The sequence below is a fragment of the Leptinotarsa decemlineata genome, unplaced genomic scaffold, assembly GCF_025532065.1.
Source record: "Leptinotarsa decemlineata unplaced genomic scaffold, Ldec_3_MD MMD2_tig00026307_RagTag_RagTag, whole genome shotgun sequence".
NCBI classification, from domain to species: Eukaryota; Metazoa; Arthropoda; class Insecta; order Coleoptera; family Chrysomelidae; genus Leptinotarsa; species Leptinotarsa decemlineata.
In genome coordinates, this window is record NW_027412681.1 from 8,078,629 (window position 1) to 8,100,313 (window position 21,685).

Consider the following 21,685-nt stretch of genomic DNA (forward strand, 5'->3'; position numbering starts at 1 on the left):
TTCAGAGAAATTTTGTTTGCTCTTGAAGATTTCGGGAGGTTTTAAGCCTGATACCTAAACTTCTTTTCCTGGTGAAAAGGACCATCTCAGTCTTCTTGGTATTGATAGACAGTGAGTGTTCTTTACACCATGTTTCTATTAATTTGAGCCCATCCTGCGCTTTATCGCACAGTGTGTTCACAAATTTGGCGCTCTGCAAGATAACTATGTCATCTGCATATGCAATTATGTAGAATCCATTATTGTTGAAATGTATTGAAGAAAATATAAATAGGGTCTTTCGTTAAGCGCTTCCTATCTTTAAATTTAATTAAATCAAAGTGTTTGTGGGATATCATTGAAATTTTTTATCCATTCGTTTGAAAGACCTATTGATGACATTAAGTGTGGAATATAACATCGTTAAAATGTGCATCCAAAACGTCCAATTTTACATGACTCTGGCACATACATCAGGTTGAATTCGACCGATGACGTGGGTTATGTTGGTTTTGAGGACCGCTGTGGTTTATTGCTTATTCGCGTATACCTGCGACATGAAAGTACTCCCTGTTGAATATGAATATAGGCTAGGTTTGGAGTCAGAAATTGGTCCATTTCCTTTCTTGAAGAGACCAAATTGGTTGGTGAAACCGACATCAAGAAGAGATTGCTGTTCTGATGTTTGTAAACAGTGTTTTTAAAGCTATTCTTCATTTATCATTCCCTAGACTACCTTTGGTTGCCAAAATTACGTTGTTATTTTAGCAAATTTTATGTTGTATAATTTGTTTTGCGAGTTGCGAGTGTGTGTTTATCAAACAATGCATAGACTTCAGGAAAGAATTGAAATCATTTCCTTTGATGGGGAATGTCGAAAATGCGGAAGAAGAACGGTCACAATGTTCAGTGAAAGCCATCCCAACAGTCATTCAAATCATAAGTATATCCTGGAAGTAGTTGCTAAGTTTAGTGAAAATGGTTGCGTTGCTAACAGAAAAAGAAATAATCGCCGTGTTTTAGATGAATCAGTTTTAAATTGAATTTATCTAAATGAACAATTCATTCAGGCCAGTCTCAACTCACCTACACTGTAGGTCAATTGACTGACACCCATCACAAAACAATTACTCTCCTGGTTAATACCATAAAGGGCACGTTATTAGCCTTATACGAGGAATTGAGCAAATCGGATATGCGATTGGTTACCTCTTTAACGGGCAGATGGGGCGATGACAAATTCGTTGTTTGTCGTTCGTTACAGCCTAGTTCGAGGAAATATATTCTGAAAGGAACTCGATTTTCAATAATGGGAAATCATCGACTTCATGTTGATAATCGACATTATATTACACTGGCGAGAGACCAAATACCCCGAAACCAGTCTGCAAGTGTGTCCTTTCCAATAACTAGAAATAACTTCTGTGAAGAATCCTGCATTGACACCTGCCGGATATGTGGAAATACAATTTAGCAGTTATTTGCATAGCTACGAAAATTGAACTTCGCCTTTAACTATAACTATATATAGTTAGAACTTAATATTGTTGTTTTTTTTTGTGTGGTTGTAGTAATAAAGACGTTTATTATTATTATTATTATTATGAAAAGAGAAATGATATTTTCTATGTTATTTACCACTTTTAATTGTAACTAACTTTACTGCAGTTTCGTCCTATATGGACATTCTGAAACTTTACAATAAACTAACAATGATTCATTACATTCGCCAATATATACCATTCAGGTACTTGATTGAGTACCTGAATTTATAGTTCACAATGCGGATGTGCCAATTTAAAAACCGGAGAGTAAATTAAATCGATTTGATCATTTAACAGGTTGCACCCGCAATGTTTATGCTTGTGAATTTCCAAGGATTCTAAATAATTGAGTTTGCAACCCTTCCTTGCATAGTGCAGAATTTATGTATCGTTTAGATTCGGAAACTTGTGGTTGCATGCCAAGGAATGGTTTGAAAACGTCGAATCATTTTTTCCTAGTCTGAAGGACCTTTCATGTTCAGCATACCGTTTTTTGAAATTTCTTCCGCATTGTCCCACATAAACACTATTACACTCCGGACACTTAAGCTTATAAACTCCAGATTTTTCCAACTTGTCGACCTTATCTTTGGCATTGGATTCGTTGATAACAGATACAGCTATTGCATTGAAACAGATAGATAATAGACATATAGGGGCATACAAGATAAATGAAGTGCCTGAATCAGAGCTACCTACAGTTCAACAACAAATTCTATATATATTGGCGAATGTAATGAATCATTGTTAGTTTATTGTATTAGTTTGAGAATGTCCATATAGGACAAAACTGCAGTAACGTTAGTTACAATTAAAAGTGGTAAAAAACATAGAAATTTTCATTTCTCTTTTCATAATGAACTCCTACCACGTAGTAACGCCTACATCCATCAATTTATTATTATTATTATTATTATATAAACCAATGCCTTTCGTGGTATTAGCCAGGGGAGTAGTTGTTTTCCGATAGGTGTCAGTCCATTAACCTACAGTGTAAGTGAGTTGAGACTGGCCTGAAGGAATTGTTCATTTAGATAATTTGATTTACAGTAATTCTTCTAGTGTGCCCCTTTACTATTATGAAGCAGTTTTAGGCACGTTTATTGCAGAACCTTCCACATCACTTCGCTTTAACGCATGCTAAGAAGGAATGTCTCACAAAACTGTGAGGTCACAAGTTTTATGACGACGAATTCGAAGGAAGAATTAAATTTTGAGAAAAAGTGAGGAATTTTTTGAACGATAACCAAATAATTTTGCTTTACTGACGAGAGTACGTTTTTTTAATGAGCATGTCAACAAACAAACAAACATAGTATCCAGAGAAAGTGAACTTTGGGGTTCGTATTCCTGGCAATACTATTGAGCTCCCCAATTAGATTGGTTGAGCTCACCAATCTATCTGTATCAGTGGAGTAGTGGGGGGTGAGAGTAGATCCACAGCAGTTAGGCCACATGTGACCTCCCGAGGAGTTGTCTTCCTAGGTCATCGTCCATCCTGCCCTTTCCAGGAAGGTAGACAGGTCACTAGGAGACATCTCCTTTATATTGGCAGGTGTAGGCCAAGACTCGCCTACACACTTTCTTTGGCAACCTTGAGATGTCTCACGGTGGCCTCTGCGAAGGTTTTGGATGGTGCAGTGACATTACTGTCTTGCGCGGCTTCTTCAACCTTCTTGGGATTCCCTCCGTGGAGGTGCACAAGTGAGGGAGCTTTCCTGCAGGGGCAGCCGGTTCTTTGCCTTTATTCAAGGCGTAGCTCTTGGCTCCCGAAGCAGGAAGTCCCTTGCTGTTGGAGGTGGAGTGGGGGAAGAGGAGGGTGCATTTATAGTTACTGCCACTCCTGCCTCCTTCGCTCTCTTTCTCCTTTTGGCCTCGACGCCGCAAATGCTCTTACGCCTTGGCCTTTGTATTACATCACGAGGTGATCTGCTATGTCCAGCCTCATTCCAAGTGGTGGATTGGGGTAGACATTTCTGCTCATCACCAGCCACCGCCTTATATTGAGGTGAGCCCGTCTGTCCAGCCTCGGGATTGGTTTTTGTTGTCCCTGTTTTTGTGTTTGTTTCATTCATGTATGTTCCCACGAGTAGCAAGGGAAGAGTTGGTCACCTCTGGCAGAGCCCCGCATTACCAGAGGTAGGCTGATTACAATGAGGTTTCGCCCAGTTCCCCAAGGGGATCGTTCCTAACCGCATATCACCCTGCGGCCATTCAGCTGTTAGAACGAGTCCTTACACCTTAGCTTGGGTAGGCTGGTCCACAGTGGCATGTTTTGCAAAGGCCTTTAGGGAGGTTTAGTTCCCCTCACCCTACTTATTTCTGCCACTGACCTGGAGTCCGGCGACCTCGTCCGTAAGGCCACATTGGCCGTTCCCCTATCCGTCACCTGGGGACGCGCCCGATAGGTAGCCCAACACACGCTCACCAATCTAATTGGTGGACTCAACTTGAATTTGCTTGAAGGAATATTAAACCCCTTCGCGTCTAGTCTTTTTTCTTTGGGGCATCTATTATATTGCCTCGAGATTTGGAGATTCCAGCTACGTGTAGCTGAACAATATTCAAAATGAGATTTCACTCAACCCCTCCTCCGTTGAGGATTTAAGGGTTATTCAAGCGAGAACTAGTCAACTAAATGTTTCCCATATATTTATGGGAACATGTTTTTGAAAATGTTTCTAATTGATATCCTGTATATATTGAACTGGAAGGTTTGGAAGCCAAAATAAACATTCAAAATATTATTGTATCAAAGCAGTAATGGATGCATTGCAAGCAATCTTCTCTGTACTGCACTGAACTTCACAAACCGTATTATACTTTATTGTAATCTACATAGACATAACAAATTACCACCACTTTTATTTACATTATTCGCGATAAACCGCGATCGAAGATCCAAACCGATTTGTCGTGAGTCGCGAGTTTTTCTCGGACATACGAGGCGCATAGTTTACACTTGCATTTCCTAATCTTGTGATCTAAGCAAGTAAAGGGCTAAATTTAGAATCAGTTTAGTTTCCAAGTCACGGCGTCAGCGCGACATAACCTGAAAAGTTAATCGCTTTTTTAGTTTTCGTACCTCTTCGCCAAAAACGTCACAAGCGGGGATCTTCGAGTTCTGTGCAGGTATCTAGGAGCTGATAAGCCAACAGAGTATTAAAAAACTCACCACACTTGATATGGGATTATATACAGGTATTTACAAACACGTTATCAGTTTCTTATCGTATTCTCACTTTGGAGGTTATTAAGGTAGCACTTGAATTAGTTATGAGGTTGTAGGTGATTGTGCTAACGTTCGCAAAAAAACGCCTGTGTATTGTACGAAAGTAAGTTTATTATGGCATGTTTACTCAAAAGCAGCCAACCTATTCCCCTTAGCTTTGTATTTCATTTCCTCGAAAAATATACTCATTTGTTTACTACTACTGACTTCCTCCTTACCATCGACAGGATCGCCAGTGCCGGCCTAGCAACTTGGCGCCGGTTTGTCATAATACGATTATTATTTGATCGTTTTTAAACCATTTATGTAATCGAAATGGAATAAAGGACTTAATTTACTCATGATGACCAGCCATACTACATATAATTATATTGACAAGCGTTTTAAATTTCTATGTGTTCTTCTAATGACTGAATTTGAATATAGTTTTTTTCTGTATCATTGGCGAAGTAATCATGGAGGTCAGTACCCTCTGTTGATTCTTGTCGATACACTTGTTACGATACTGTTTTCATTATCAAGAGTTAGCCCTATTGGGCTACAAAATATAAGGTATTGTTTGAACTGTCTCTATTCTCTAATAAAGGTAATATTTAAATAAATATCATCAGTGTTCTATACTTTATGCAAACATATCTGCATACATGCAAGTGTAGCAAAAACTCTGGACAGTTATGCTCAAAATAACAAGGCAAAAGTTGCTGCGTTCCATATTTTTTGTTTGTTAAAAAGACTCTTAATAAAACTTGATTTTAGCAAAATAGATTGAATAACAAATCAAACTGAAATTCCAAACGACAACTCTCCAAAAAAACAGCTAATATTCATTTGCTTGTCGGATACACAGATCTTTTACGTCCCCACGTCTATTACTGGAATATACTGAGTGTTACCTAACTACAGTACGATACATCAGAGGGTGATTCGTTAGTTCGTTTTAAGAAAAAAAGTTTTAATGAACATATGTCCGGAGTTGCTTCGTTTCTGAGATAGAGGGCGTTGAAGTTGAAGTGCATGTCAGCCATTTCAGCGTTAGTAAGACTTCTTACACGTCGCTAGCCAACTGTATTGAAGAAAGCTTAGCCTTTATGTTCCGACCTAGCATTATTGCCTAAAATTAAATGCACAATCTTCAAGCTACTTTGAAGTTAGTCACTCAGCATGATTGCCGGACCTCACGACCAAAATAGATATAAGAAACTAGATTGGTATATATATATATATATATATATATATATATATATATATATATATATATATATATATATATGTATATGTCATAAATAAGTGAAAACCTGTGAAGTGATAATCTCACAATATAGGGTAACTTGACATTGACATTATAATAATTGACTTATTGGCACTCTGCAAAGCAGACCTTCCTTTATCACTATGTGGTACGCATGTATGTTGAGTTTGATGACGTCACATTTTGTTCAATGATATCATGATTATGTAGTGTTTCCATCGTTCTCGATATCCTTGTGACGTTTCCAATCTTAACTTTTTTCTGGAGTTATCTTTCTAGTATTTGATATTTTGTCAGATTATTCTTCTGAAGGAGTGACACTATATTTTCATAACAGTATGACTATTTGTTGTTTTGTTCACGCTTCACTATGGTGGCCATGTTTTAGGAAGTTGATGGAGTATGCTGTTGACAGCATTGATGAACTTTAACTTTAAATGTCTGTCTTGGGCCATTATGATTATGTATGAATTCTGAGTAAGTTGTTTTGCTCATATACAGTATGTGTCTCCACTTAGTAGATTTGGTGCCACTTGTTGTGAGTGTATGTGTGTCTCCTATAAAAGCACTAACATTTGAAGTTTTAAAATTATTCCATTGAAGTATCAATTTTCCTTTATTAATAAATTAATTCAATGGTTTACTTGTTGATCATACTCCTACCCTTCACAATGGTGGTCTAAAATTTCCTACCTAACAAAGATACAATACATTTTTTCAGTTTTTTCTTTATTTTTCAACATAGTCTCTTTTCAACTCTACACACTTTTCTCAGCGATGCTCCTATCTCGGCGATAGGGAACAAAAAAAAGTCGCTTGGGGCTAGATCTGGTGAGTAAGGCGGATGGTCAAACAGTTCAAACTGTAATTCGTGGATTTTCGCCTAGGCAACCGCTAAGGTGTGAGAAGGTACGTTGTCTTGGTGAAACAGGATTTTGTTTTCTGCAATTGTGGCAGTTTTTTCGCAAGTTTTGCCGTTAGCTTGTCGAGTAATGATGTGTAATATGCTCCGGTAATGATTTTTCCTTTTTGAAGATATCGCTTGAAATAACTTCATGACTATCCCAGAAAACAATCGCCATCACTTTCCCAGCCGAAAATACAGTTTTTGCTTTTTTAGAATCCGGTTTTCCCTGTGCAGTCCACTGTTTACACTGTATTTTTGTTTCGGGCGTATACTGGTGTATCCAAGTTTCACCTATAGTAATTAATCAGCACCAGAATCCACCTAAACTGCGCCAACAGAGCGTTGGAAATGTTCATTCGAACACGTTTATGGTCTAACGTGAGCAAACGCGGCACCCAACGCGCAGACAGCTTTCTCATGCCTAATTGTTTATTTAATATATAACAAACACGTTCTTTTGACTTGTTCATAACCACTGCTACCTCTCCCACTTCAATTCGACGGTCATATCGCAGCATTTGGTGAAATTTGGCGATGTTTTAGTTGGCAGTTGCACTTTTTGGACATCCCGAATGTTCATCGTGTCCCAAGCTTTTACACGTTGAAATTCATCTGCCCAAAATTTCATTGTGGTAAATGAGTCCCCATACACAGAATACAACTCTCTTTAATTTCCGTGGGAGTATTGCCTTTTAAAAACAAATATTTATTGACAGCTTGATACTCAATTTTGTCCATTTTCACAAAAACACTCACATCAACTCACTCAAACGACTGTTACATAACAAGTGCGCGTCCAAAATGGCTGAAACATTGGTGAGTAACTGTCAACAGATGAACAGCGAAATTCACTAGCTTTTATTTAGCAATGCCGCTATCTTCATGTTGAGGTAGGAAAACTTTTCAGATCACCCTCGTATATTCTCGAGTTTAAAATAGAAGCCTTCGAAAATCTTGGCGTATGATCGTCTTTCATAATGATAATACGTCGGGATTCCAATGCCCCAGGTATCGAGTCCAAAGTCTATTTTTACTGATGACCGTTGAATTCTAATTCGAACTAATATTTATGTAACTTTGAATTGTAAAAATAATACTGCTTATAAGTGAAATTTCTGCCCGATCAGTTCAACAATAATATTGTGGTCAAGATTTCGATAAATATTTTTGTTTTGCAAGTAATGAACCGTTTGGATTTTTCTCTTATAACGATTTGAACGACGAATGTAAGTTGAGTTCACATTTGTAACGAAAAAAAGGATATTTTATAACGCTTTTGCATCCATATTATACAAAAAAGTATTTCCAATATGTTCTGGTTGTAGTGTTCAATTTTTGTATGTTTTGCGGCACATATTCAATGATAGTAAGTAGTCTTGGTCTAGTCATATCGGTGATTTAAGGATACTTCAAGCTGTTACTGTACTTTCATAAAATTATTTTCAATTCAAAATTCTGGATTACTGCATGAATATAAGTGACTAAGAAAAATGCTATCAATACTTTTATCCATTACGTATAGTCAGTTTCCATCTGTGTATAGTCCAATCCAAAAGAAGCACTTTTTCCAATCACCAGAATTATTTTTTTAAGGACAAAAAACAAGCACTTCAGGAAAATCCTAAAGGCGCTCTCGGAGCGGTGCCTGTGCGAAAGTAGCGATTCACATTGAATTTGAATCGCTAGAAATTAAATCCATTTGGAAAAATATTCTCAGGAAGTTCTTAAACAGTGAAGTTTAAAGTGTACTGAGTTGAACCTCAAAACGATGAACAGCCACAGTCCGTGGCGTATTTCTGATATGTACCGCTCTTGGTACAATCAAATGTGCCAAGTCCCGCAGGGGTCCATCCTAGGGCCACTTTTGTTTGTAATATATATCTCCCAATTCCCTCATTGCCTTCGTTACACAAACATACATAGTTACGCTGATGATACGCAGATATACATGCATTTCGAGGAATCTTCTAGTTGCCGAAAAATTAATATAGATTTGAAAAGTCTGACTGAACTTTCGAAAAAATATTGTCTTTCTGTGATTGTCAACAAATCGTTTGTCATGCTTTTTGGGAGGTCAGCAACTAGCAAAAGTGCTTGAAGCATTACTATCGATAACGTGTCTTCACCAATAAAAGGCGAGGATGACAGTATAAAAAACCTTGGTTTGCTGATAAATCTGTTGCTAAGATTTTCATCGCATGTCTCAATGATTTTGAAAAGAGGATATTGTAACCTCAAAACAATCTACCGCAACCGTGAACTACTGAATCGCCAATCTAAACAAATTCTTTGCGATGCATTTGTTTTATCCCATGCGAACTATGCTGATGTGGTGTACGGTCCTTATCTGTTACAAACCGATGAAAGAAGATTGCAAGTATTACAGTACTCATGCGTCAGATTGATCACTGGTTCGCGAATACGGGATCATGTGACACATCACTTACCAAAACTGGGTTAGTTGAATATAGAAAATCGGCGTATCTTACATGCATGTACTCTATTTCACAAAATAATGAATCACATGAAGCCTGCTTATTTTTACAACAAACTCAGGTTTCGGACCGATGTTCATAATCTCAATTTGAGATTCAAGAACTTGCTTACTCCCACTCACCACAAAACTTCCCATTATCGTGGATCGTTTTCTTATCACATAACCTGACTCTTTAACAAATTACCTAACGAAGTAAAGAATTCAAATTGTATTATATTCAAGAAAAAAATTAAACATCTTTTGCTTATGAATGAAATTCCTAGCATGCTGAATTTCAAGTGCTAGTATCTATTTTTTTTCTTGCATCGACTTCTTTTCTTTTTTTTTCTTTTCAATTATCGTATCATACACGTGTTTAATGTGTCTTGCATACCGTTTTATGTAGTATCGTGTTTGTTTGGTGAAATGTTTGCTTGTGTGCACTTGTGTTTATGTTTACATAGTTGCACACGTTTTCTGGTTGGATGGAAGAGCAAGGTCTGCTCATATTGCGATTTCTCCGTAGCATGGTCAGAAATTGACCATTTTTGTACATATACAGGGCTATTCAAATTCGTTTCTGTACATGGGGATCTCGTAAACGATAAAAGATAGAGTTTCTGTTAAATTGTGGCAAAGGTGTATATTTTAGAGACCTATTCAATGATATAAAGTAATCGAATATAGCTCTTTTGTTTCTGGAGATATACAGGAAAAACCAAAAAATCCCAAATTATATTTTTGCCTATATCTGCTTTATTCGCAGACATGAAAATCTTTTCATATTTTGCTATTGTCACTTGATGTGGGTTTTCAGAATATATCCATGAATCTTTTATACAGGGTGTTATCTGACTTGGTGTTATCTGACCCCCATCGTTGAATTTTTGAATACGGACCTGTATGTTTTGTTGTAGTTTTTGGATCGTAGACGTTCACTTCGTACTTAGAAATCAAATTCAATTTTATATTTCGGGATTTTTCGGTAATATTCGATTATAAGTGTGTGAATTATTCCCTTTTACATTACGGCCCTGGAAATTAGTTGACTGAGTTGAATAAAAACATAATAGCAACTTTCACGTCTCCCTATGTATCGTAGGGTTTTTCTAGAGTTTGTTTTCATTTTTAGGTACCTATTCATATTTTTTCCATTGCTCTGAGCGTTTTCTGCAATGAACTTCGAATAAGAAAACCTTTTATGATTATTTGAAACATATCTACATCAAAAATACATTATATGTGTTTTAGTACGCAGAAAAAGAAATGATAGCAATCGAAACGAACACTATAATTGTAATGAAAATTGAAATGAAGTAATTTATATAGGTACCCAAAAAAATTATTGGCCCAATAAATGTTCGAATTGGAGTCCTTCCATTTCGAGACATTTTTAAACTCGGTTTTTCATATTATTTATTGCCCTCAATACACTTATTTGCTGCATTGTTGCGAAATCATTCAAAATCCTTAATCTCGAGTCTTCCACATTTTCTATCTCTCAGCGTAAATCCTATTTTTCAATGTCCCTCATAGAAAATAGTCCAAAATAGTAAGATCTGGTTATCTTGCAGACCATCTTATTGTCCCATTTCACTGTATACAAGTTCATTGTCTGAGTCGCTAACATTTTGGAGTATATCCAGATAGATGTCACGTGCTAAATTTTCAGGTTGTTTTTTCGCACTTTGGGAAAAAAACAAACCCACACACTTGACTTTTCAAGGTTTTGTGTGTTTAACGCGTGACTATCACTAGGAGTGATATCGCCCCAACGACAGCCATAATTTAGGACAACAAAAAGGATTTTCGATTTCTAAACTTTTGGAGGCGTTTGAAAACCTCTTGTTATGTACCCGTGTCAACAATTTCAAGCATTCCTCACCTATTTTGAGGCCATCCTCTGAGGCATGTTGAGTGACACCAGACTTCTCTGGTATATGAAACCGAATATATCAAACATGTTCCTTGTGGCGATCTAGTATAGTCCTATATAGTTTGACTAGGACTTTGGGTTACGGTTACAGTTACAAACATGTGAAAATTCACTTTCACATTTTTTTTTTATTTGGATCAATTCATATATTTTGGTTCATATGAGAACACTATAAATTTTGAGTTTTCTTTTTTTTTTAAGTCGATGATTCATGAAGACCCTCTCTTAATAATGCTTTGACAATTTGAACGGTTTCATGAATAATAATAATAATAATACGTTTATTTTCCCAAAGATGTTAAAAATTCATCCAATGTATAAAAATCATGGTCGAGTAAATATTTTCTCAAGCGAGTTTTAAAAATAAAAATATGGGTGGAACTAACTATTTCTTTAGGCAGTTTATTAAAAATCCTCAGACTCAAATATTCAGAAGATTTCGAAGATACGAAATATTTACAGTACGGAATGTGGAAATCAGCGCAATTCCTCGTATTATAACTATGGACTTGATGGATTCTAGCGAACTCATTTTTATTTATGTATACGTATACACACATTTCTAAAAGTAAAATACTCGTCATTGTTAAAATTTTTGATTCTTTAAAAATCGGTCTACAGAATGCTTTGCTAGAGGTATCGCCAATAATTTTCAAAATACGTTTTTGTGCAATAAATAGGTCTGGTGATCGAGTGGACACACCCCAGAAACATATGCCATATCGTAATCGGGAGGCTACTTGTGCATGATATAATACGATTAATTGTTCACGTAACAAAATGTTCTTAAGATTTCAATGTTCTTTTATTTATTTATTCATTTATTTATTCTAAATTCGGGACACATACAGGTAAAAGAACCCAAACAAGTATCCACTAAAATACAGATTGTGCTAACAAAACTGGCGTTCAACAGGTAAATGATCTAAATGCTTAATCTAAAACATAAATGATTAAAAATTGAATATTTTCCTTATGTTACTTTTATACATTTGTAAGGACATGGAGAAAACGTCCAAATTGGAACAGTATCTGTTGAATGAGTCTGTAATTCTATTTATTGGAGAGTTTTTCCCCACATTGGTGTTATATGTGGAAGTAGCTAATAAATATTTATTCCTTTGTGTTTCTCTGGGGTACATGAAAGGACATCATTACTATCAACTCAGGCGAGTCAATAAGATTCGTTAAGATTTTATAGCCAAACACTAGATCCGAAGTGATTCTCCGTTGTTCTAGAGGCTGAATGTTATAATAGTTACGGATTTGATTAATACCGTGAGTTACATAGACATTAGTGATTCGGTAATGAAGATGTCTAACAAACCTATTTTGCAGTCGTTCTAAACGCAATTTGAATGTATTATAGCAAGGATTCCATATAATGCTAGCGAAATTCAACTTGCTATAAACAAATGCATAATAGATAGTTTTAATAGCGGCTTCGTTGTTGAAGTCTCTGCACATTCTATTGAAGAAACCCAGTGTTCTGTTGCTTCTATTTATGACATATTCAACATGGCGATTGAAATTCAATTTTGTGTCAAAGTATACTCCAAGGTCCTTGATATATTCTACTCTATTCAATGCAATACTATTCAACAAATACTGAAACAATATGGGTGAATGATTTCTATAAAACGAAATACATGTACATTTTTCCACGTTGAGTTTCAGCTAATTCATATCACAATATATTACAAATCAAGCAAGGTCTTCCTGAATTTTTAAACAGTCTTTTATGGAGGTAATTTTTTTAAATATTTTCAAGTCGTCCGCAGATAACAAAATATTAGAATAAAGGAAACAAGACTGTATGTCATTTATGAATACTAAAAACAACAGTGGACCCAGGTGTGAGCCCTGAGGTACCCCTGAGGTAACCACGAAGGGCGTCGACTTGAATCCATTGATGCTAACAAGTTGGCTACGATTAAATACATAAGAGGACAGCCACCTAAGAAGATCGCCCTGTACACCAATTACAGCAAGTTTCGACATGAGTATGTTTTGATCAACCTTGTCAAAAGCCCTGCTGAAATTGTACCAATCAAGTTGGTACAATGTTCTTTCCAGTATGAACCAGAGTCTATAGTAGTTCCAAGAAATTTAACTGATAAAGTAGACTCAATCAAGATTTCATCAGTTTTTATCGTTACAGTTTCGCATTGTTTTTGGTAGTTGTGAAATCAAATTATATTTGCCTTATTACTATTGAAATAGAGAGACTTCTGATCACACCATGAAATGAGATTACCAACTGCAGTTGTATACTTTTGTTTCAAGGTATTTTCACATTTGTCAGAGACGAATATATTGGTGTCATCTGCATATCTAATAAAGCTGGCGGAAGACTCGATATTATCCATGTCATTCGTGTAGAATAAAAATAAAATTGTGATTGAGCATTTCCATAGGATCGAACTTGATTTCAGATTAAAAATCTCATAGTAAAGTTCGGCGAGCCAAACACAATAATATGTGGTCTGTGGTAAAATCCTCAGAGATATTTCAAGCCACAAGGATATATGCAGTTTTTTCCCATGTAAAAACAAGTTCAGCTCCTATTGAAGTATTGAATGTCAAGACTTGAGTCCCAGATAATGGCTTTGAATTTGCGTAAACCGTTTTCACTGCTAATCGAAAACACTCATATGATATCTTAAACGGGTTCTGTGGAACGTTGTTATCTCAATCTTTGACCGTTTAATCATCGAATTCTGGGAAAAGTCAGCTAGTGACTGGAACAACCATGTGATAACATAATTTTTATTCGAACGTTAGTCACAAATGTGTTTATTATCGAAGGATTGTTCAACGCTCAGTGGTGATTCAAGTGGGTGACTGTTCTGAGTCGTATTTGATTATGCTGAGTCCAACGAATTCTGTGACAAAGCATTTTATGGTGTACGTCTATGATTTTTCAGGTACTGTTATACTGAGTGTAATGAAAAATGATCGAAATTCTTGAGAAAAATAGTGGGAATAAGGATATCAATGAGAGTCACTCGCAGGATTGACTAAGTTTCGACATGTATTTAGGTCTTACTCAAGGCTACAATACATTATTAGGATCTAATATATCAAACAAATAATAAAATTGTATTTTTGACCTTTTGGCCCCAATTATGGATTACAGACTTGAGAAACTCGTAAATACAGTTAAAAATGTCGGCAATTTTGAAAGTTTTGGACTAACTTTCATTGCAATCTCTATTCTTACTAGCTCTCTCAGAGTTCATCTAGAAATACGTGAAATACCGATAATAATAATCGAAATATGCGGCATATTTGAAGGTTGACATTTTTTGTTTAATAAATTGATAGATGTAGCCGCTACGTAGTAGGAGATCGGCATGAAAAATGGGAAATAAAACTTTCTAAGCTTTTATATTACTTGTATTTGTAACTAACGTTACTACAGTTTCGTCCTTCAAGGACATTTTCAAACTAAAACAATAAACTTTCCACCCCGTTCTGCAATGTTTCAAAATGGTCCCGGGCATTCTAGAAGGTTGTGGTATGCTGATCTAAAACTTTCTAGAGAACGAAACTCTCAGCCCTCACATTTTCTTCTTTCATTCCTTGTCAAAGCTCAATTTCGGATTGACACGGCGCATAGACGGTTGAAGTTTGTCCACCCACAAATGAATTAAACGTTATTTTCAAATTATTGCAAAAAAGTTCTTTTCCTGGCAGTTCTGTTTGCGTATGTTTTCGATGGACCACTCTTTATATCTATCTATTCCGATATGCTATCTTTCATTTAAAGTCATTATGTTTGCATTAAACTCATTACGAAAGTTCATATAATCTTCAAAAACTCCACAGACGCTCCAAGCTTCATTGGATATTACATTTTCAAGATCGTGCACTAGGAAGAATCATAGACAACTCCCAGTAAAAATTGGCTCATATTCTGTTATTGTATTTTTAGATTTTTTTATTTATGAAATCAACGGTCTCCAACTTTACGTCAGTCTGTCCCATTATTTATATTCTGACCTACGACCTTGACATGTGACTCGGCTGAATACAATGAAATTTATGGGTTTTGTTCAATTGGAAAGTAAGTCTCTACTAAAATAAATCGATCGCTTTCACTTGTTTTTACAAGAAGGATCTAGTGCCGAGGAAATTCTATATTTGGTGTTTAAAAACTGTGGAAAACATTCCTTCATTCATTTGAATTTTTTATATATAAACACCCTAAAACACTTGATTGAGTACCTGAATGGGATATATTGTCCATATAGTCCATATATATTGTCCATATAGTCCATATATAGTATATGTCCATATAGGACGAAACTGCAGTAACGTTAGTTACAATTAAAGTGGTAAAAAACATAGAAATTTTCATTTCTCTTTTCATTATGATCTCCTACCACGTAGTAACGGCTACATCCATCAATTTATCAACTTTTATTTTACTAATAATTTCTGAAGGGCAATCAATGAAAAATTCATTGAATGAATTTGATGAATCACCTGGGTTATCTTGTAAAGTGCCGTCTTTCATTATTTGAATATTTTTTGCGCCTATCTTCCAATTTGAAAGTTAGGATATTACTTTCCATGCTGTTCTACTAGGGTCAGGGTAATCTGTAATTCGGTTCTGATAAAATGTGTTTTTTGAGTCCCTCAACAATATAACATGTTTCTTTTTGGCCTTTTTTTAAGGGTTTCAGGATACCTATTTCTCAAAACATGAAGATCTTTCAAATTTCTACTCGATAATTTCAGTTTATCGGTTACCCAATTCTTGTCGTGTGAACTACCATTTTCCCAATATTTTTTCATAGGAAGAAATATATTGAAGTGATGGAAAAATGCAGCACAAAAGTATTCAAATGCTTTATATACTGTACAAGCTTCGGTAACATCTTCCCATGATTCGCATTTGAGTGCTTCACAAAAGTGTTCAACAGACTGCTTATTGAAACTTCTCCTCGTTTGGATGATGAGATGAACTTATAAAATAATTGTGTTGTCACCGATTCTTTATGAGTATACAAATATTAAAATCAGTCTGTCCGTTTGAAATTAGTCAAAATCGCGTTCAAAGGAGTCGGTTTCAAACAAACATGCACGTGAAGCTAATATATAAGTATTAATTAATTAGTAAACATATATTCAACACTTTCATAGTGAGTTATTTAGATTCACAGTAGAAAACTGAGATACGTACTTTTCTGTAGCATCTCATATTTTATTTCTGGGACCAAAAATCTGTTCTCGAGATTTTCAAATGCTGTCAAACTGGTAATCAACCATAATTTCAAAGTCGGATAATATGGTCACCTTGAAATTGTTTTTCACTATTTTCGTTAATCTCGTTCAAATCGAAATTATGCAACATATATTCGAGATGGTTGCTCAAAAGTAACTCAAGAACGTCACGATTTAGTAATCAAGGCAGTTTCCTTAATTTTATTTCGTATGCAGTATACTAGGAGCTCTGCTGAATAGTTTTATTCGTTTTTTTTAATGGTATGTGACCATAAAGCTAGAAGGGAAGTGAAGCCAGCCGAAACGAAGAAACAAAATAATCATAAAATTAATAACGATATCCTCATGGCTTTTGATGTAATCTATCTATAATTCTATACTAATATAAATATGAAAGTTTGTTAAGATGGATGTATGTACGTCGCTCTTTCACGTCTAAACGACTGGACGAATTTAGATGAAATTTACATAAATACAGCTTATACGTCAGAATAACATATATGCTACAATTGAGTACAGTTACGCCTATCGCAAAAGTTCCAAACACAAAAAAAAATTCACAAACCAATCTGGTTTTAGATATAGACATTCATGCGAAACTACACTTCGGCTTACAGTTACTGAATGGAAAGACAAAATGAGTAATGGCATGTACACTGTAGCAGTATTTTTAGATCTTAAACGTGCATTTGAAACGGTTAATCGTTAAATATTAATTAAAAAATGTAAAAAATATGGCACTAAAGGAAAAGTACTTGATTGGATCAGTGATTACCTTACAGGAATGAAGCAGGTAATCAAATTTAATGAATTTGTCTCAACAGCAATAAGCGTAGACCACGGGGTTCCGCAGGGAAGTATTTTAGGGCCATGGCTATTATTAATTTACATTAATGATATCAGCAAATATAATAAATGTAATTATGAACATTATTTTGCTGATGATGCCCTAGTATCGGTTAGTGATAAAGATAAAGCTATTCAAAAAATTAATGAAGCATTGAATAATATTGCTATATATTTAAAAACTAATGAATTGAAGCTAAATGTCAACAATACAAGAGCTATGATACTTACTACACCGTTTAAGTACAGAGAATTGGATTTAAATTAAATTGAAATAAAAATATAAAATGACAAAATTGAGCTCATTACTGAATTCAAATACCTAGGATCCATGTTGGACAAGCATCTATCAATGAATAACTATTTCACTTACATACAGAAAAAAAATTTTGAAGAAATTATATTTTTTCGCAAGAGTGTCCCAACACTTAACTATGCAATCACGGTATATGAGACCATTATACAAGCACGTTTCGAATATAGTCCCACTCTTCTATACACAGGTGATTCAAATAAAATGAGAACACTGCAAAATCTACAGAATCGCCCAATGAGGATTATTTTGAGATGTTACAGGGGTACCCATTTCTTTCTAATGTTAAATACTCTAGAATGGTTATCTATAGAAAGTAGGCTTACATATTCAACGATGATTTATATTTTCAAAATTTTGCATAACTTTCTATCTTCATATTTTCACAAATTTGTAATTTTTAATAATCAAATCCATCAGTATAATACTAGAATAAAAAATAATTTGTGTGTAAATAATCAAACAAAAACGTTCAACATTAAAACATCAATTTTTGAAGGATTTATTAAGTATAACAGTCTACCTGAAAATGTAAAATCTTTTAACAGTCTTATGTTGTTCAAAAGAAATCTATTAGACAATTTGAAAGACCATCAAGGTGATACCAAATCATTTTTGGATTTTCAATTATCGTAGGTAAGACTACTTATCAACAAATATCAGTAGATCTTTTCTTTCTGTTATTGTGTTATATGTATATTGATGTTAAAATTATTGTTGTATATTAGGATGTATCCTATTCGAATAAAGCGTTCCACTTCATTTCATTTAAGTATATCAGAAGCATATATCTGCCTCTTATGTGGTAGCCACTATATGCAAAATACTAAGGCATGAATACAATTAAATTGAATACTTTTTTTCACAATACACATTTTAGAATATCTGTCAGATTCTGTCGTTTTAAGTATTCAATATAGATAAACTTTGTCTTCTACAAGTAATTTGGACGAATCGTTTGAAAGTTATCACGATAAGATCAACTTGACGCAACGCAGTAAGCCATTACGCGTCGCGTCTACTGTAAGACGACGGAGGACATAATCGATTTAAAAGTTTTCGTGCAAACAACTTTCCTCATCAGACGCATTACATTTAAAATCGAAAATTTAGTACCTGATAGTTATTTGCCATAGTGAACTGTCGTAAATGCCCACCTCTTGGTGGGATTTGGTCAGTGCTTTCCCAAGTCAGGTGCTATACATAATCAATGTATGTGCTGTGAGCTAACTGCTCAACAGAATCTCACTTAATGGTTTCAAACCAAACTATGGTTCAGTGTTACTATCTTCATTCGGATTTGAAGGCTGTTGTAGTTTACAACTGCATCCTAACGTTTCGCCAGCACGAGTGGCTGGCTTCTTCAGATGTTTATTCATCTTAATGATTCACCGATGACTGGTGATTTCTTGTTCGTAGGTTGTCGACTCAGGTAGTCAGCCTCCCTTGTTGCTGCGTTGCTATTGTCTTTAACTTCTTTCAGTATCGGATTCCAAATCCGGTTAAGCGTTACCGCCTCCTCTTTTCGTTGTAGTTTCCGTATTCTTAAGAATTTTTACGGCTTCCCGTACGGGCCGACTGTGGCCCCCATGATAGAAGGCAAGTAGTTTCACATCTTCAAACAGTATCATGTGATCTTCACTAAGCGCGTGTTCCGCTAGTACCGTCTATTTGACTTAATCTTCAGTTTCTCCGATGTTCATTCAGCCTTGTACCCATGGATCTTTTGGTGGTACCGATATAAACTTTTCCGCAGCTGTATGGTATACGATATACCCCCGTAACTGATAGTAGATCTCTTTTGTCTTTCGCAGATCTAAAGCTTTGTTGTATTTTCCTGGTGAGCTTGAACACTATTTTTATTTCATGCTTCCCTAAGATTTTTCTGATTCTGTCTGTAACCCTAGAGATGTACGGTAGAAATGTACGTGCAACCGTTTGAGTTTCCTGCCTATTTTGACTTGTGGAGTCTTCAGTTTCATGGCCTTGTTGATTTCAGGTACACTGTATCCACTCGATCTTGGAGCCACTTAATGATCCAATTCCTCTTGTAGGTGTTCCGGTTCACATATTCTACGGGCACGTTTCGTCAGGGTGTTGATAATTCTCCGCTTTTGACTTGGATGGTGGTTCGAACGTGCATGCAGATATCTGTCCGTATGTGTCGGTTTTCGGTACACTTTATGTGTCAGTCGTGTGCCACGCCTTTCGTTGAGTACATCTAGAAAAGGTATCCGTTGTTCCTGTTCAATCTCCATGATGAACTTGATGCTAGGGTTTTGAACAATTATTTGGTCTAGAAATAGGTTCAATCTGTCCCTCCCGTGTCTCTAGATGACGAAGGTGTCATTCACTATGTTTGAGGAGATGCGTTGATCCTAAACCCATGCAAAACTCGTCAACGTAATAGTACCACCGAAATAGATATAAATATAAATAATAAATCAGTAGAACAATCAAACTGTGTAAAATTTTTAGGAATAGATTTTGATTCTAATCTCTCTTTCACCACTCATTGCGTAAATCTCATGAAGAATCTGAATAGCAATTGTTATCAAATTAGAGTTTTAAGAAATGTTCTGGATAAACAAGCATTACTATTATTTCATTATAGTCAAATTCAGTCAAGATTGATATACCTATGGCATTTTGATTTGGGGTAACTCGTCTTCTATGAAGTATATTTTCATAACACAAAAAAGAATAATAAAAAACTTTGCTAACTTCCTTCAAGAACTTCCCGTCGAAGACTTTTCAGAGAGTATAATATTATCACGGTTTATGGTTTACTTATTGTTGAACTGTTGATGTATATACACAAAAATTTAGATAAGTTCATGAAAAATGAATCGGTACATCATTACAATACAAGAATAAAAAATTATCCTCATATTTCAAGAAATCGTACAACATGGTGTCAAAAATCATACCAAATAACGGGCCTTGGCTGTATGATGATGATGAATATACATTTTTTTTTAACAGAGTCGTTTTGATGTGTTTAAATTCTTAAATGTTCTCAAATGTGCAATATATGTGTGTGTATATGTATATGTATACATATTTATATATGTGTGTATATATTAGCATAAGTATATGTATTTGTTTGTATATATTAGGTTTTCAATCTGTTAGACAAATTTGTATCTTTTCACTTATATAAGTTGTTTCGTGATTTGTCCCATAACTCATAATAGTTTATTTAAATGGACCAATCTATATCTAATACCGTTTTCTCAGATCTTTCTATTTCAGTTGTCTTCTCAGATCTCTTTGGAACTGTTTTGCCTTTACGGACAGGGAAAGAAACCATTAGTCGAAAATTTATGAATGATAACAACATAATTAAGAAAAGAGAAATTAAACTTTCTATTTTTTTACCACTTTTATAAAAGTGGTGAAAAACATAGAAAGTTTCATTTCTCTTTTCTTCATTATGATTTCCTACCACGTAGTAACGGCTACATCCATCAATTTAACAACATAATTCCTGAATGTCATATTAGTTTAATATTCTCAGGTTTTCTATATAATCAAGTACACTTTACTGTGTTTTAAACCATTTCAGTTCTCTTGAGACAATTTTTCTCGTGAATTCTCACTTGAAACTAACAGAAAATTTCATAAACAATATTGTCAACTACTTGTGATATAATAAAATGAAGGCAATAAAAGGGGAACGGAGAGCAATGATTCCACTTCTATTATCAGCAGTCCAAAAAAGTACAGATTAAAAAAAAATTAAAATATCTTTCTGATAATTCAGAAAGTATTAAAAATTAAATGAAGAAATATGGAAGATTAGGATATACCATGTCCCTGTGTCACATATTAAGTGACTCAATTAGATATAAAAACTCAAACTGATAATAATACATCTGTGGAAGCGATAAAACGTTCGATGACGTGAAATCTCACCACCGTTTCTATTGTCGACCAATATTTCCGTGTGAGAAAATCCCCTGAAGCTT

The 21,685-nt window shown here is 35.1% G+C and overlaps 1 protein-coding gene across 11 annotated transcripts in view; it reads left to right on the forward strand.

Moving 5' to 3' along the window:
• The window catches only part of Hnf4 (Hepatocyte nuclear factor 4), a 199,007-nt gene that overhangs the window by 45,865 nt on the left and 131,457 nt on the right, over positions 1–21,685 (forward strand). Inside the window, exon 1 of one of the 11 annotated variants that reach the window (XM_074181367.1) lies at positions 4,445–4,724. The exons of 8 other annotated variants lie outside the window; for them this stretch is intronic. In XM_074181367.1, the coding sequence (XP_074037468.1) occupies positions 4,709–4,724 (16 nt within the window). In that variant the 5' untranslated portion in view covers positions 4,445–4,708. 2 more of the 11 variants (XM_074181368.1, XM_074181365.1) reach the window with 2 other exon arrangements.